The following is a 14,250-nucleotide window of genomic DNA, read 5'->3' on the forward strand; positions in this document are numbered from 1 at the left end:
TCACAATTATTGGTTATAAAGCGATACAAGTGCCCATAATCAAATTAAGTTATCGAGTATATTATATAGCCGCAATTGCTATAGTTATACCTAAACTAACTGCATTACCTTCAGTGAACTGTCGACGTTCCAACAGTTAAGATGTTAATATCGGAAAATTGGCTACGCGCGATATTATTTTGGGCAGTTGCTGCGTTGGCTGTGATCAACGGAGTGACAGCTGACGAAGAGGAGGTGAGACAAAAATACATACTTACACAATTAATGTGTTTATCAATTAATATGAAAATCGTGTAAAAATGTAGATTGATTATCGTCTGCCCACGGCCCTTGCACCCACACATTATACGCTGTACTTGCACCCTGAATTGGATACTGGCAATTTTACGGGCCAGGAACTGATTACAATTAGAGTCATCGAGGCAACAAAGCAAATCATCTTGCATTCGAACAAATTGACCATCAGCAATGTTTATGTTCTGAACAGAGAGGTAGAAAACTATGAACTTGATACTGTGCGTGAGTTTCTCATCATTGACTTGGCGGAGGAGTTGACGGTAAATGCGGTCATCACTCTGGGAGTGCTGTTTGAAGGACAATTATTGAATAAGCTGACCGGACTTTACAGCAGCAGCTATCAAGCGCCATCAGGAGAGCAAAGGTAACGAGATTTCTCTGTTCACTTGATGCTGTTTCCAGCCTGAAAGTATGCCAATTATTTTTCATACAGAAATATTGCTACAACGCAATTCGAAGCAACTTATGCACGTGAAGCTTTTCCTTGCTTCGATGAGCCCGCTATGAAGGCCACCTTCCAAATTACCGTCGTCCATCCGACCGATGCCTACGATGCACTATCGAACATGAACAAAATTGTAAGACCCAAACATTGCTTAGGACAAATTTCATATTCAAATTAAAACTAAAATTCAATAACAGGAAACCCAGTACCTGGGTGAGAATACCATGGCTACCTTTGGTATTAGCGTTCCAATGAGCACGTATCTGGCATGTATCATTGTATCGGACTTTGAGTCATTAAGTAAGACAGTGCAGACCAATGGAATTGGAAACGACTTCCAGCTGAGCGCATATGCCACACCTCATCAGTTGAGCAAAGTACAATTCGCCCTTGACTTCGGTGCTGCTGTCACAGAGTACTACATCCAGTACTTTAAAGTTGCTTATCCGCTACCCAAGTTGGATATGGCTGCAATTCCCGACTTCGCCTCAAATGCAATGGAGAATTGGGGATTGTTGACCTATCGCGAGACTGCTCTGCTCTATGATGATGACTACAGCTCTACCTACAACAAACAGTCTATAGCTGCAGTTTTGGCTCATGAGATTACTCATCAATGGTTTGGCAATCTTGTTACCATGCAATGGTGGAATGATCTGTGGCTAAATGAGGGATTCGCTCGGTTTTTGCAGTACAAGGGAGTGAATGCCGTATATCCAGACTGGGGAATGGTATGTTTTAGCATATACAAATTTTATCATTTCTTCATTTTTCTTTTGTATTAATTTCTTTACTTAGCTTGAACAATTCCAAATAATTGCTCTACATCCGGTACTCGTTTTCGACGCGAAACTCTCTTCGCATCCAATTGTTCAAAAGGCTGAGTCACCCAGCGAAATCTCCGCACTCTTTGATACGATTAGCTATGAGAAGGCTGGCTCCATACTTCGTATGTTGGAGAACCTTGTGGGTTCTGAGAAGTTTGAAGAAGCAGTTACCAATTATTTGATTAACTTTACCTACGGCAATACTGTCACTGATGACTTCTTGACCGAAGTAGCTGCTGTAGTCAGCGACTTCGATGTTAAGCAATTGATGCGTACTTGGACCGAGCAGATGGGTTATCCAGTGCTTAATGTATCGCGATCTAATGCAGGGTTTACAATCACACAACAACGATTCCTCTCAAATAAGGAGAGCTATAACGAAGAAGCAGAGGCTAGTGAATTCAACTACAAGTGGAGCATTCCGGTTACATATATCCTAGATACCTTTGCCAGCGGTGAAGTCAAGGACCTGATCTTCCAATATGACCAAGACTCTGTAGCTATTGCAGCTTCCAGCGATGTTAAATGGATCAAAATGAATGTGCATCAATATGGATACTATCGTGTCAACTATGACAGCAATCTATGGGAGGTAATCAATAACCAACTTATTGAAGAACCCACTCGCTTTGCCATTGCCGATCGTGCGCATCTGTTGAATGATGCATTTGCCCTCGCCGATGCCGGTCAATTGGCCTACAGCGTGCCTCTAGAAATGACATCTTACCTAGCACAAGAGAAGGACTTTGTGCCATGGTATGTGGCTGCCTCTAAGCTGCAATCTCTACAGAGCAGTCTGATGTACACTGATAGTTATGTTTCTTACATTAATTATGCGCGTTATCTTCTCACTAACATCTACTCAGAAGTTGGTTGGACTGTGGACGCAGACGATCATTTGAAAAAGTAAGCTTGAAACAAACAATTCCTTTTTTCTATTACCCATTCTAAATTTTCCCCTTTAGTCGCCTGCGAGTTTCTGTGCTAACTGCAGCGTGTGCGCTGGGAGTTCCTGACTGTCTCAGTCAAGCAGCTCAGCGTTTCACCACATGGCTCAATAATCCAACGGCTGCCAATCGGCCAGCTCCTGATCTACGCGAGGTCGTCTACTATTACGGAATGCAACAGTCGAGTAGCGAATCTAATTGGGAGAAGTTGTGGGAGATTTTTAAGGCTGAATCCGATGCCAGCGAAAAGTTGAAACTTATGTATGGTCTATCCGGTGTGCAGGATCCTCAGCTCCTTTATCGTTTCCTCAATCTTGGTTCGGATGAGAGCATTATTCGCTCGCAAGACTATCTGACCTGCATACAAAATATTGCCGCCAATCCTGTGGGTGAGCCGGTTGTCTGGGAGTTCTACCGGGAGCAATGGCCTCAGCTGGTTGAGCGCTTTGGTCTAAATAGTCGCTATCTTGGCAGAGTGATTGCCAGTATAACTGGACGCTTTGAAAGCCAGGTGAAGCTGGATGAGGTTGAAGCGTTCTACAATAAATACCCGGAGTCTGGAGCTGGTGCAGCGTCTCGTCAGCAGGCTATTGAAACCATCAAGTACAACATTAATTGGCTACAGGAGAATGGGGCTAGCATTGCCAATTGGTTGGACGGGACGGCCAATCCACTGACCGTCAAAAACCCATAGTAAAATTTCAAATATCCAATTGCATCAATAAATAGCAATTAAATGTGTCAATTATTACCCCGATTCCAATTGCATAATAAGGAATGTTGCTAAATAACAATAAAGAATACGAAATTCATGCCATAAACTAAACCTGATATTTTATTTTACACATCCGAGTGGCGATTTTTATAGACCACAAAAAGAGTTTTGATAATTCCGATAAACGCGAATAACTGTGAACCTGAACTGGGTATCATGACTAAGCTTATTCAAAGGCTATGGATATATATGGTGGCGCCATAAACACAAGGTCGTAAATGTCCCATAATAGTAATAATAATAATATGGTCGTGATATGTGCTGAGGGCAATTGGGCAGTTCAGGTACTCGATAATCGATAATCGATCTGTTTATCAAGTCAAAATAGTTGGTCAGATTCTCCATTCAGAATTAGTTCGAGTTCAAGCTCGTTGCAAAGTGGAAGTGTCCCATAGCGTGCGAGTTTCTAGAGCAAGGACTTTAAAGCAAAATGGTTGCCTGTAAGTGCATAAACTTGAATGAATATCATAGTGTGAGCGAATATACGAATTGTGGCATTTATGTACAGGGTTAACGGCCAAGACAGTGGCCATATTTCTGGGACTGACTGCAACAGCTTTCTGTATCGCAACGATTGTGTTGGCTGTCGAGAAGGCCAGCCTGGAGGATGATCTACAGGATGCACTAGATAAGTTAGAAGTGCTCACGGGAAGCACAACAACACCAAGTACCACGACTAGCGCTACCACACCGAGTGAAGTTACTACTCCGAGTGGCGAAACTACACCAAGTGGAGCCACTACGCCTAGTGGGGAAACCACACCCAGTGGAGCAACTACGCCTAGTGGCGAAACTACACCAAGTGGTGAAACGACACCAAGTGGAGAAACGACACCTAGTGCAGGCACTACGTCGTCTAGTGTGAATCCAATCTATCCTACACTGCCCACTGGACTTCCCAACCCTGAAGAGGTAAGTGCTATCTTATAATTCCTAGACTATCGTAAAAGCGGCATTGTCCAATTTACACAGTATAGCATTGTTTAGACTCGATTATCGATTATCGTATTTGGGTTTTTGCTGTTTCCCATGTCCGAGTTTTTATCTTGGTCAAAAGGTGTTTGCGCGTTTGTTAGCCATATAGTTAGTGGTCAGTTTAGTCAGAGACCTCGTGCAAGTTTGATATCGAAAATGGGCAAGTTCGTGGAAAATTTAAAAGGTGAGCAATACTTGATTGCTTCAGCCAATTTCATCTATAATGGAAATTATTTCAATTAAATTAGATAAAATCACAGCAGAGCGTGTTGCGATCTTCTTTGGATTGCTATCGACTTGTCTGATTGTTGCCCTGGTTGTTGTTGTGGTCCACAGGGATAATCTGTGGCAGCAGTTGAGCGAGGCCAAAGAGAAGCTTGACGTGCTCGAGGATTATATACAGGCCAATGTTTTGACATACATATCCAATCAGATTCAACCGAAAGCACACAGCGAGTTCTAGAAAACATTAATATAGAAGAATTCATCAGGATTTTGAAATGTATTGTGCTTTGAAATAATATCCCAATGGGTTAATAATAAAGAACATTTACAATAATTTACTACTTGACTAGTTTATGGAGCCCTTATCGTCTTATCGTTAACGTTCTTGTAATGACTTGCTTGCTACCACTTATGGATATTCATTTATCTTTATAACTAAAACTATAGATCCAATGGCGTCTGCCGACTGAGCTGCAACCCGTTCGCTATCGCCTTTACTTACATCCGGATCTGGAGACAGGTGCTTGCGAAGGCACCGTGTCCATACAATTCCAATTGAATGCCGTCACCAATCTGATTGTGCTGCATGCCAAGGATCTGAATGTGCACAGCATCAGCATTCTCAATATGATGGCACGTATGCGTATTGCGATTGATAAGTATTATCTGGATGAGACACGTGAGCTGCTGATGATCGAGTTGAAGGAGGTGCTGAGCACAAGCAAGGCCTACACACTGTCCGTTAGCTTTGACTGCGACTTGAGTAGCCTGGTTGGTTTCTATCGCTCCAGCTACACAGATGAGGATGGCAACCAGAAGTGAGTAAACGATTAAAGCATTTCAGATCGTGAATGCCCCCCTTACAAGTCATGCTAGTGTGTGTGTGCGTGTGTGTTAGTGAGTAAATTGAGAACATCGCGCAGCGATAGAAAAAGCCGGTCTCTGGCGCTGAGGAGAGCTTTTGTCAATCGAAAGCTTATGCGCAGCTGCAGCTTAAGGTGAGCAACTCAGTTGTAAATTGTAAGCTAAGCGCGACGGTTGCTTTCGGTTGGTCGATGCTCGGTCGCGTGTTCTGCTGCTGGATCTCAGATTTCGTCTCTCTTTCCTGCTTTCGCCTCAGTCTTCGGTACCGACACGAGTGTGATACGTGCGCGGCATCGATTTGAATTGAGTAATGCAGGCTCTTAGACTTAGTTATTAGTAAAAATAACAGAAGCGAGGCAATTAATTAATTCTTTTTCAGTATCTAGTCTCTGTATTTATCCTAATGAGCTATAACTGTTAATCACAGTAAGCTGTCCAAAAAGCAAGTGCGAATGTGACAAAACCAGTCGAGTGTTATTAGATGCACACACAAACGAACTCAGTTCATTGAATTGTTCGGGGTATGACAAATTTAGTCAAGAAACTGTAAATCGCGAAATATGAACTGTGAATAAGAGAACCCAACTACGAGTATTAGTGAAAATCCGAATGAATACCGTTGAATCTTGTGTCTGAAACTGGGCAAATATTTTTTATTTTTTTGTCATTGTCATTGAGGCGGGGCATTGTGGTGCCGTTATGGCCTCGTGTCTGTTCTAATTGAGCGCATTGAGGCGCAAACTGATATTAATACGATTCCATAATAATACTAGTGATGATAAAAGTAATAATAATAATACGTGTGTTTGTCTGAAATGCGGCCACTGAATTCTATGCCAAAGCAACTTTGACTTTCAACAATAAACACAATAAATAAGCGCACAACAAAATAAAGATCGCCAACAGCAACTCACGCAGCACGCAAAACAGGTTGCAACAAACACATGCGTCGCTTGCCGCTTGCCGCTTGCAACACCATCTCCCGGTTGCACGTTGCGGCCCCCCCCCCCCTGCTGGCCCCTTAAACTCTGTCGACAAACAGGCTTCAAGTCTTCAGGCAGCCTCTCGCTCATGCATAGTTCACTTGCCGCGCAAGTTCTTGGCCTTAAAATCGGCCAATACACGACTGCGACTGCGACGACGACTGCGACGGCGACGGCAACCGCGACGGCGGCAACTCGCGACTCGCTTCTGGCCTGTGTTTACATTTTTTTTTTGTTTCTTTTACAAGCTGGGCTAAGCATTTGGCCATTCGCTTCAATAGCTGGCTCGCTGACTGCTGCTACCACAACTCATAGCTGAGAAATTACTTTCTTCAACAGCACCAAACGAAATGGGTCGAGATCGACATCGACATTGGCTTTAATGTTGTTTCCGTTTGTTTGGTTGTTCGCTGTATTTTTTCTTTATTGTTTTTTGTTGTCTCGTTGGACACTCGTAGTAGAATCTTGTTCTTCGTTTTTATAGTTGTTGTTTTTATTTTGTTTTTGTTCTCATAAGTTGAAGCGTCGCGCATTATTTGAACCTTTTTCATTTTCATTGACACTGATTTCTTTTCTTTTCCATTTCTCTTTGGTGCCTCTGGGCAACTGTCACTAATATCATGAATATGCAAATGAGTTTCCTCTTTTTTTGTTTTTTTTTTTTTTTTTTTGTTATAGCCGACACAGATTAACTATATTTTTGGTAATTATACAAATAACTAGGTCTTCTAATGAACTCTCATTTCTGCAATCTAAACATAGATTATATTTTGCAGAAAGTTGCAATAGCAATAATAAAATTTTGTGACGAATGTATTTGAGTGAGGGAGATTAGATTATAGTTCAACAATAATAATAAAAAAGCAATTAGACTTTAGGTCAAATGCGATTTCAAGTTAATGATGACAGGCATCATGTGAGTTTGCCAAACTTGAATTTGTTTTATCTTTATGTAACGCCAGATAAATTTGCTCATTGGCGCTATCAACTATTTGGGTGTGCTGTTATAAATAAGTATTACAAGTGTTTACCGATTGCAAGCACGTACTTTGTGACCCAATCCAAGACTTGGCAATGGGTCTGTGTAATTGTTATGTGTATGACTTTGTTGGTTTACTTTTTTGTTTCTTTATTTTTTTTTTTTGGGTATTTGTGGGGCGCACTTTGCCTTTTTGTGAAAGTTGTGACCTTAAAATGCCAGTGGCAACGATCGTTTTCAGAGATTGACAAATTTCATATAAAACAATAAATATTGAATTCTGCAAGTGCATTCAACTCGAGAGTGTGGCTTTAATTAAATTTGCGCATATTTGACTTAATGCCATGTTCATTAGCAGCACATCCAAACAGTTATGCTTTGACATTTCCTCAAACTTGATGAGCAGAGCAACTTCAGTGCCAACTTCAGAATACGAGCAGCTTGTAGACACAAATACAATGGGGCGTATGAAATTATGCAGTTGTGCAGATAGTTTGCAGTTTTTGTTGCTCTTGCTGTTGCCATTGTCTCCCGCAAGTGTTTGACTTATAAGGTAGTCATGCAATCCGTTGATGGTACAATGTGCCTTTTGTCTGCACCCTAATTGAGTCAACGCCAAAATATGTACATTGCATCATTGGAGGCGTCGCTCGACAACGGCGACACACAATGATGAGTTTGATCTGTGCGGCCTGCCTCCGCTTTCCTGCCCCACACACAATTTGTGCAACTAGCTCAAAATTTGCATCTTCCTCATATGTTATTCGTCACTTGAGCTTGCCAAATTAATGAATATGAATTGAAATTATAATTATTTCATAGAGTCAAAGTCTAGCCACAACAATGAATTGCATCACATAAAACTAACACTATTCAGACTTGTTTTTGCTGCAAGTCAAAACAAAGCATAACATAACATAAAGTTGCGGCTTCTAGCTTGAATAATCATCTCAGTTTTGTATTCCAATCGGTTCGCAATGTAAATCAGGTGTCATTGAGCTCATTAGCTTATCGTTTCCGTTAGCTGTCCATGGTATCACATACTTGATGACACTTTGCTGTCCATCTATCTCTACGCATTTATGTGGCCAATTCAATTCATTTACATTGCTAATTTGCTGGCAGCCATGTTTCCCATGGCATGAACCCATCACAGATTTGTATACTCACACCAGAGACAAAAAGAGACAAGATTGCAAATCATCCAACAAAGAGGCAACAACCTTCCTGCCAGCAGTCAATCACACAGACTACGACGGCGACGTTGGCATTAATGGTGACGCCGACGCCTCTCTGTAGAAAGTAGCCTGGCTTTGCCTGGCCTGTGGTCGGATCATTGCAATTGCAACAAACCTGGAAATTTGTAATACAACTTTGCGGTTTGTCAGCGTCACAATGCACAAAACACAAAACTAAAAATAATGTATAAAAAATAAAACTTGGCTTAAAGTCGTTACAATTACACACACATACATGGACATTAGGTGAAATGACCAACATCAACTCCATTACGTGACTGACGGAGATTACATTTGATTGATCTGCCAACGAAGTTGGAGCGACAATCGCATCAAGTCTCAATGAAATCAAGTCAACGACGGAAGTAGCTCAGCCAAATCAAAAGCAAACACAAGTTATGTCTCTGTTTATAGGGAATAACTGTCGAAAAAGTGATAATGGCAACGTGTGTAATTTAGTCTTCTTATGGAGAGCTCAAATTACGCACACCGATGACACAATACTTGTCGATTGGAGCTTACATATGTCGCTCGCTACGAGATACATTTCGAGATGAAATGTCAGCTAGCAATAAAACTCGACTTAATTATCTCCATAGCCAGGGCAGTTTGTGGAATTGTTGAACAAAGCAAAGAGTTTAAGAGTTTTATTTACTTTTATTGTAGCTCACCAAGTCAGAATAAATGTAACAATACCAGTTTAAATGAGACTAGCTCGTCAACAGTTCAACTTAAATAAAAGCCAAATACGAGTAGAATAAATATACAAAGTCAACGGCATGTATGCAACAAAAAACGTGCGCCCACGCAGCAGCCTCTCCACAGATGACAATCATCGCATCAAGGATACAAATCGACCGCATAAGAAGAAAACCAGCAACACAGTACTCACATTAGTCGCGTTTTGTGTATTTCTGCTGGTGCTTTGCAGTTTTCTGCTAGGCGCTCTGGTTTACGTGGGCAAGAATATTGCCGATGAGCATCAAAAGCAGCACGCAAGCGGCAGTCTGGTGGCAATAAACGATACAATACGCACCATTTACGTGGATCGTGATCAATTGTTGTCAACTAAACCAATTTTAAGCGTAATATCAGGTTTGTGTCACATTTCGCATACACATTCAAATTTTTAATACTTTCGCGGCAAACTATCGTTTGGCTCATAGCAATCAGCTTTGTGTTGCCATTCAATGTACGATAGCGAGTGCGAAACAGCTGTTTGACATATGTATGAACGGTGGAGAAACATCAAAATAGGCGGACACAGTTACTTGTTTTTTCGGTCTAGCATTTGTAGAAAAATGATATTTTTAATAAAAATCTAATAAATGGGAGGAGGAAATTGGAATGGTACCAAACATTTTTTGAAAAGCACGGAAATAAGACGCAATTTAAAATGACGCGCCATCTACTCTCTTTTCGCAATATACCAGAATGTTAAAAGAAGAAGAATCATGCTGCAATTATAGGTGTTTCGGCATATTCGTTTAGCGTTATGCAAATTTGCGCTGCGGTCACACTTCAACACCGGTGTTAAGTAAAACAGCTTTAAGAATAAAGCTTGTTCATTAAAAACAAAAGTCATCCTAAAAGAGCAATGAATTTATAATAGTGCCATTTATGTTTCTCCACCTATAATACGTGTGTCCATTGTGCAATCAAAAATCCATATTCGTCATATTACTGATAATTTGCAAACAAACCAGATAGTCGAACTTACTCCACCCAAGTGCCAACCACCAAGAAAATGCGAACAATGGCTGGAATTTCGCCGGAAATTCGTGCTGCTAGCAAAGTATTGAAGAATCTTGGCTTCAGACTGCCAAAACAACTGAAACCCCATAAGTACAATCTACGGCTGAAGCCAGATCTCAACCAAAAGAGCTACACCGGCAACATTAGCATCAATCTCCAAGTATTGGATCCCATTTCATTCATACCCGTGCACATAAAGCAGCTGAACGTTAGTCACGAGAAGTTGGAACGCTTGGATAAATCTGGAGCGCCATTAAAGGACATCAAGCCAACGCTTTCGTTTGCCTATCCGGAGTACGAGTATTTTGTATCCGAGTTCGAGCAGCCGCTGGAAGTGGGCAATTATACGTTGCATTTAAGCTTCAACGGGTCACTTATCGATCGCATTACGGGATTTTACCAAAGTTCTTACTATGATAAGCTTAAAAATAGAACAAGGTAGCAGGCATGATCTTATTCAACTAACCTACACACACACAGTTGCATACAATTAAAGATTAACCCGTATGATTTTTCTTTGACGAATTACTAATCTTAAATTTATTACTTACACAGATGGATCGCCTCCACCAAGTTCGAGCCCACCTATGCCCGCTTGGCCTTCCCCTGCTTCGACGAACCTCACATGAAGGCACAGTTTGCCATCACGATTGCCAAGCCAAAGGGCAGCGATTATCATGTGCTTTCTAACATGCCTGTCTCTGTAAGAATGATATCTGGATTTCATTGTATACCTTAAACTATATTCCTTGGGTCTATTTGCAGACTGAGGAGGATGTTGGAGATCTAACTGAGGTGATTTTCCAAGAAACGCTACCCATGAGCACATATCTGGCGGCCTTTGTTATCTCCGACTTTAAGTACACGACCACCACGATTGGAGACACTAGCATTGAACTGCGCGTGTACTCGACACCTGCCCAAGTAGACAAGACGCAATACGCACTGGAGACGGGTGCTGGAGTCACTGCCTATTACATTGATTACTTTAACATCTCGTATCCTCTGCCCAAGTTGGATATGGTTGCCATACCCGACTTTGTGTCTGGAGCCATGGAGAACTGGGGTCTGGTGACGTTCCGTGAAACCGCCTTGCTGTATGACAAGAGCACCAGCTCTAGTGTGAATCAGCAGCGTGTGGCTGTCGTTGTTGCTCATGAGTTGGCCCATCAATGGTTTGGTAATCTGGTCACCATGAACTGGTGGAACGATCTGTGGCTAAATGAGGGTTTCGCCTCCTACATTGAGTACAAGGGTGTCGACCATATGCACAAGGATTGGGATATGGTAAGAACTTAAATATTGTTAACTTTGTTGTGTATTATTTCAACTGTTTGCGTTTGCAGATGAACCAATTTGTGACTGCTGAGCTGCATCCTGTGCTGAAAATTGACGCCACTCTAGCCTCGCACGCCATTGTCAAGTCAATTGAAAGTCCCGATGAAATCACCGAATACTTTGATACCATCACCTACTCAAAGGGCGCTGCTTTGGTGCGCATGTTGGAGAATCTTGTCACAGAGGAGAAATTCAGAAATGCCACCACACGATATTTGAGCAGTCACATGTATAGCACAGCCACAACTGATGATTACTTGACTGCTTTCGAAGCGGAAGATATTGATATTGATGTTAAGTAAGTTAATCAACTTTGCTGTCTAAAATTACAAATCTAATGATTATATCGCTTAGGCTAATTATGCAAACTTGGACTGAACAAATGGGTCTGCCTGTGGTTGAGGTTGTTCAAAATGGCAACACTTACAGGCTGACGCAGAAGCGTTTCCTTGCTAATCAGGATGATGAGACTGCCGTAGTGGAGCCCTCTTCCTTTAAGTATGTAAAACTGTTAAAGCAAAGTGTAATTTCTTGACTAATAATTTTCTTCTATTTATAGCTACCGCTGGTCTATTCCCATTACCTACACGACCAGCGCTGACAGCACTGTGCAGAGCACGATCTTTAACTACAACGATAATGAGGCCACCATTACAGTGCCCAGCACTGCCACTTGGATCAAGCTCAACAAGGATCAGGTTGGCTACTACCGTGTCAACTATCCTGAGGCGCTGTGGAGTTCTCTTACTTCGGCGCTGAAGACTTCACGACTAACCTTTAGCACTGCCGATCGTGCCCATTTGTTGAACGATGCCAATGCTTTAGCCGAAGCTGGACAGCTAGCTTATGCCATCGCTCTTGAATTGAGTACATATCTGGAAAGCGAGGAGGACTACGTTCCCTGGAGCGTGGGTACGGCAATGCTGACATCGCTGAGGAATCGTGTGTACTACACCAATCAGTACAAGAACTTTACAGTGTACGGTCGCAAATTGCTGACACCCATTGTAGAGAAGCTTGCCTATACCGTTGGCGAAGATCATCTGGAAAAGTATGTTCAGCTTTAACTAACTGAAATTTCTTTTTGCTAACTTTTCATATATTTTGTAGTCAATTGAGAATCAAAGTACTGAACGCTGCCTGCAGCATTGGACATGAGAGCGCCCTGGAACAGGCAACCACACTATTCAACCAATGGCTGGCCGCTCCTGCCACTCGTCCTAGCCCTGATATAAGAGATGTCGTGTACTACTTTGGTTTGCAGCAGGTGAACACAGAGGCCGCCTGGGATCAGGTCTGGCAGCTGTACTTGACTGAGCCCGATGCCCAGGAGAAACTTAAGCTGATGAACGCTCTGGCAGCTATTAAAGTGCCATGGCTGTTGCAACGCTACATCAATTTGGCTTTTGATGAGACCAAAGTGCGCAGACAGGATTACTTCACTCTGATCGGCTACATTTCGACAAATCCCGTGGGCCAGGGTCTCGTCTGGGACTATGTCCGTGAGAATTGGACGCAGCTGGTGGAGCGCTTTGGCATTAATGAGCGTAATTTGGGTCGTCTGATTCCAACTATTACCGCCCGTTTCTCAACGCAAACTAAACTGGAAGAGATGGAGCAGTTCTTCGCCAAATACCCAGATGCCGGCGCTGGCACCTTGGCTCGTCAGCAGGCCTTGGAGACTGTGAAGTCCAACATTAAGTGGTTGGAATTGAACCAAACGCCAGTGGGCGATTGGTTGGCCACATATGCAGAGCAGGCCACAGCCAGCAATAGCATCCCTTAAGCTGATGGTTGATGATATCCAAAGTGGCTTCCTTGTAAAATATAATTAATGTAAAAACTATCAACTGATTTTTGAATAGTCTTAGCCAACTGATGCATTTGAAGTTGATTGCAAATGTGAATTAAGGAATTGTGAATATGATAATTTTTGAATAAAATGCAAATTAATTGAATTATATTTTGTAATCATCATCTTGACTGCCAGATGGACCATTGAAATCAGCATAAAAGTTGGTGAAATATTTATTGGTTTATTATCTCAAGACATGACCCAGTCTCGCTTTTGTATTGTAATGAAATTGAGGAAACGGATACGGAAATTGCCAACAATGTGCGCGTGTTTGTTTAATTCGAAGGCGAAGGCGAAGGCTAGGCGTTTTTATGAGTATGCCAGATTTAATGTCACCCAAACTGTTTATGGCAAAAAGGACATTGATGTTTGTTTACTTGTGGACACTTTTTGGCCACGATGTTTCCAAATGCTTACATGGCCCATGCCAATGGCGTCAGCATGTCATTAAACGAAATTGTTTACGACTCGAATTGAACGGAATTGAATTCACCAACTGATTATGATGTTTTCCCTAGAAGAATATAAAAAACTATGGAGATCTCTGCGCCGAAAAGCCAATCGTTCAAATAGAGCGTAACCAAAATGCGGAATGATGACTACATTTCAATGCCATTGCCAACAGGAAGCTGCATAAATTTTGGATAGGACCTATTAAATTATCACCACTGTCCATGCAACAACAACAGGACCAACAACAATAAATAAATGGCCATATTTTGCAGCTCGGTCTTGATAATCTGTCGC

The 14,250-nt window shown here is 41.9% G+C and overlaps 3 protein-coding genes across 5 annotated transcripts; all 3 read left to right on the forward strand.

Moving 5' to 3' along the window:
• Positions 1-118: 118 nt before the first annotated feature.
• LOC117576284 (glutamyl aminopeptidase-like) lies at positions 119-3,342 on the forward strand. Its single transcript, XM_034260930.2, has 6 exons — positions 119-234; positions 306-661; positions 731-875; positions 940-1,473; positions 1,541-2,475; positions 2,535-3,342. The coding sequence occupies exons 1-6, from the start codon at positions 142-144 to the stop codon at positions 3,208-3,210; spliced, it is 2,739 nt and encodes a 912-aa protein (XP_034116821.2). The 5' UTR covers positions 119-141; the 3' UTR covers positions 3,211-3,342.
• A 305-nt stretch (positions 3,343-3,647) lies between these two features.
• On the forward strand, positions 3,648-13,606 carry LOC117576279 (glutamyl aminopeptidase). Of its 3 annotated transcripts, none has more exons than XM_034260927.2 (9): positions 3,648-3,731; positions 3,800-4,203; positions 4,939-5,309; positions 10,866-11,013; positions 11,076-11,597; positions 11,657-11,946; positions 12,003-12,146; positions 12,208-12,699; positions 12,759-13,606. In XM_034260927.2, the coding sequence occupies exons 1-9, from the start codon at positions 3,722-3,724 to the stop codon at positions 13,432-13,434; spliced, it is 3,057 nt and encodes a 1,018-aa protein (XP_034116818.2). In that variant the 5' UTR covers positions 3,648-3,721; the 3' UTR covers positions 13,435-13,606. The 3 variants fall into 3 exon arrangements, with proteins under 3 accessions (XP_034116818.2, XP_034116816.2, XP_034116819.2); XM_034260925.2 differs by lacking the exons at positions 3,648-3,731; positions 3,800-4,203; positions 4,939-5,309 and adding exons at positions 5,515-5,662; positions 9,222-9,650; positions 10,262-10,748; XM_034260928.2 differs by lacking the exons at positions 3,648-3,731; positions 3,800-4,203; positions 4,939-5,309 and adding an exon at positions 9,820-10,748.
• LOC117576285 (uncharacterized) lies at positions 4,360-4,815 on the forward strand. The gene is made up of 2 exons (XM_034260932.2): positions 4,360-4,450; positions 4,515-4,815. Exons 1-2 carry the CDS (start codon positions 4,423-4,425, stop codon positions 4,727-4,729), a joined length of 243 nt encoding a protein of 80 aa, XP_034116823.2. The 5' UTR covers positions 4,360-4,422; the 3' UTR covers positions 4,730-4,815.
• Positions 13,607-14,250: the final 644 nt, after the last annotated feature.

This window comes from Drosophila albomicans, chromosome 2R, assembly GCF_009650485.2.
Source record: "Drosophila albomicans strain 15112-1751.03 chromosome 2R, ASM965048v2, whole genome shotgun sequence".
In the NCBI taxonomy this organism is placed as follows: domain Eukaryota; kingdom Metazoa; phylum Arthropoda; class Insecta; order Diptera; family Drosophilidae; genus Drosophila; species Drosophila albomicans.

Bases quoted from the DNA above. Each gene is read 5' to 3' on its own strand.
- LOC117576284 (XM_034260930.2), top strand. From the start codon at position 142: ATGTTAATATCGGAAAATTGGCTACGCGCGATATTATTTTGGGCAGTT. The intron at 662-730 runs GTAACGAGATTT...TTTTTCATACAG, and splicing joins GCGCCATCAGGAGAGCAAAG to AAATATTGCTACAACGCAAT. The intron at 876-939 runs GTAAGACCCAAA...ATTCAATAACAG, and splicing joins TATCGAACATGAACAAAATT to GAAACCCAGTACCTGGGTGA.
- LOC117576285 (XM_034260932.2), top strand. From the start codon at position 4,423: ATGGGCAAGTTCGTGGAAAATTTAAAAG. The intron at 4,451-4,514 runs GTGAGCAATACT...CAATTAAATTAG, and splicing joins GTTCGTGGAAAATTTAAAAG to ATAAAATCACAGCAGAGCGT.
- LOC117576279 (XM_034260925.2), top strand. From the start codon at position 9,335: ATGTATGCAACAAAAAACGTGCGCCCACGCAGCAGCCTCTCCACAGAT. The intron at 9,651-10,261 runs GTTTGTGTCACA...CAAACAAACCAG, and splicing joins AATTTTAAGCGTAATATCAG to ATAGTCGAACTTACTCCACC. The intron at 11,947-12,002 runs GTAAGTTAATCA...TATATCGCTTAG, and splicing joins GATATTGATATTGATGTTAA to GCTAATTATGCAAACTTGGA.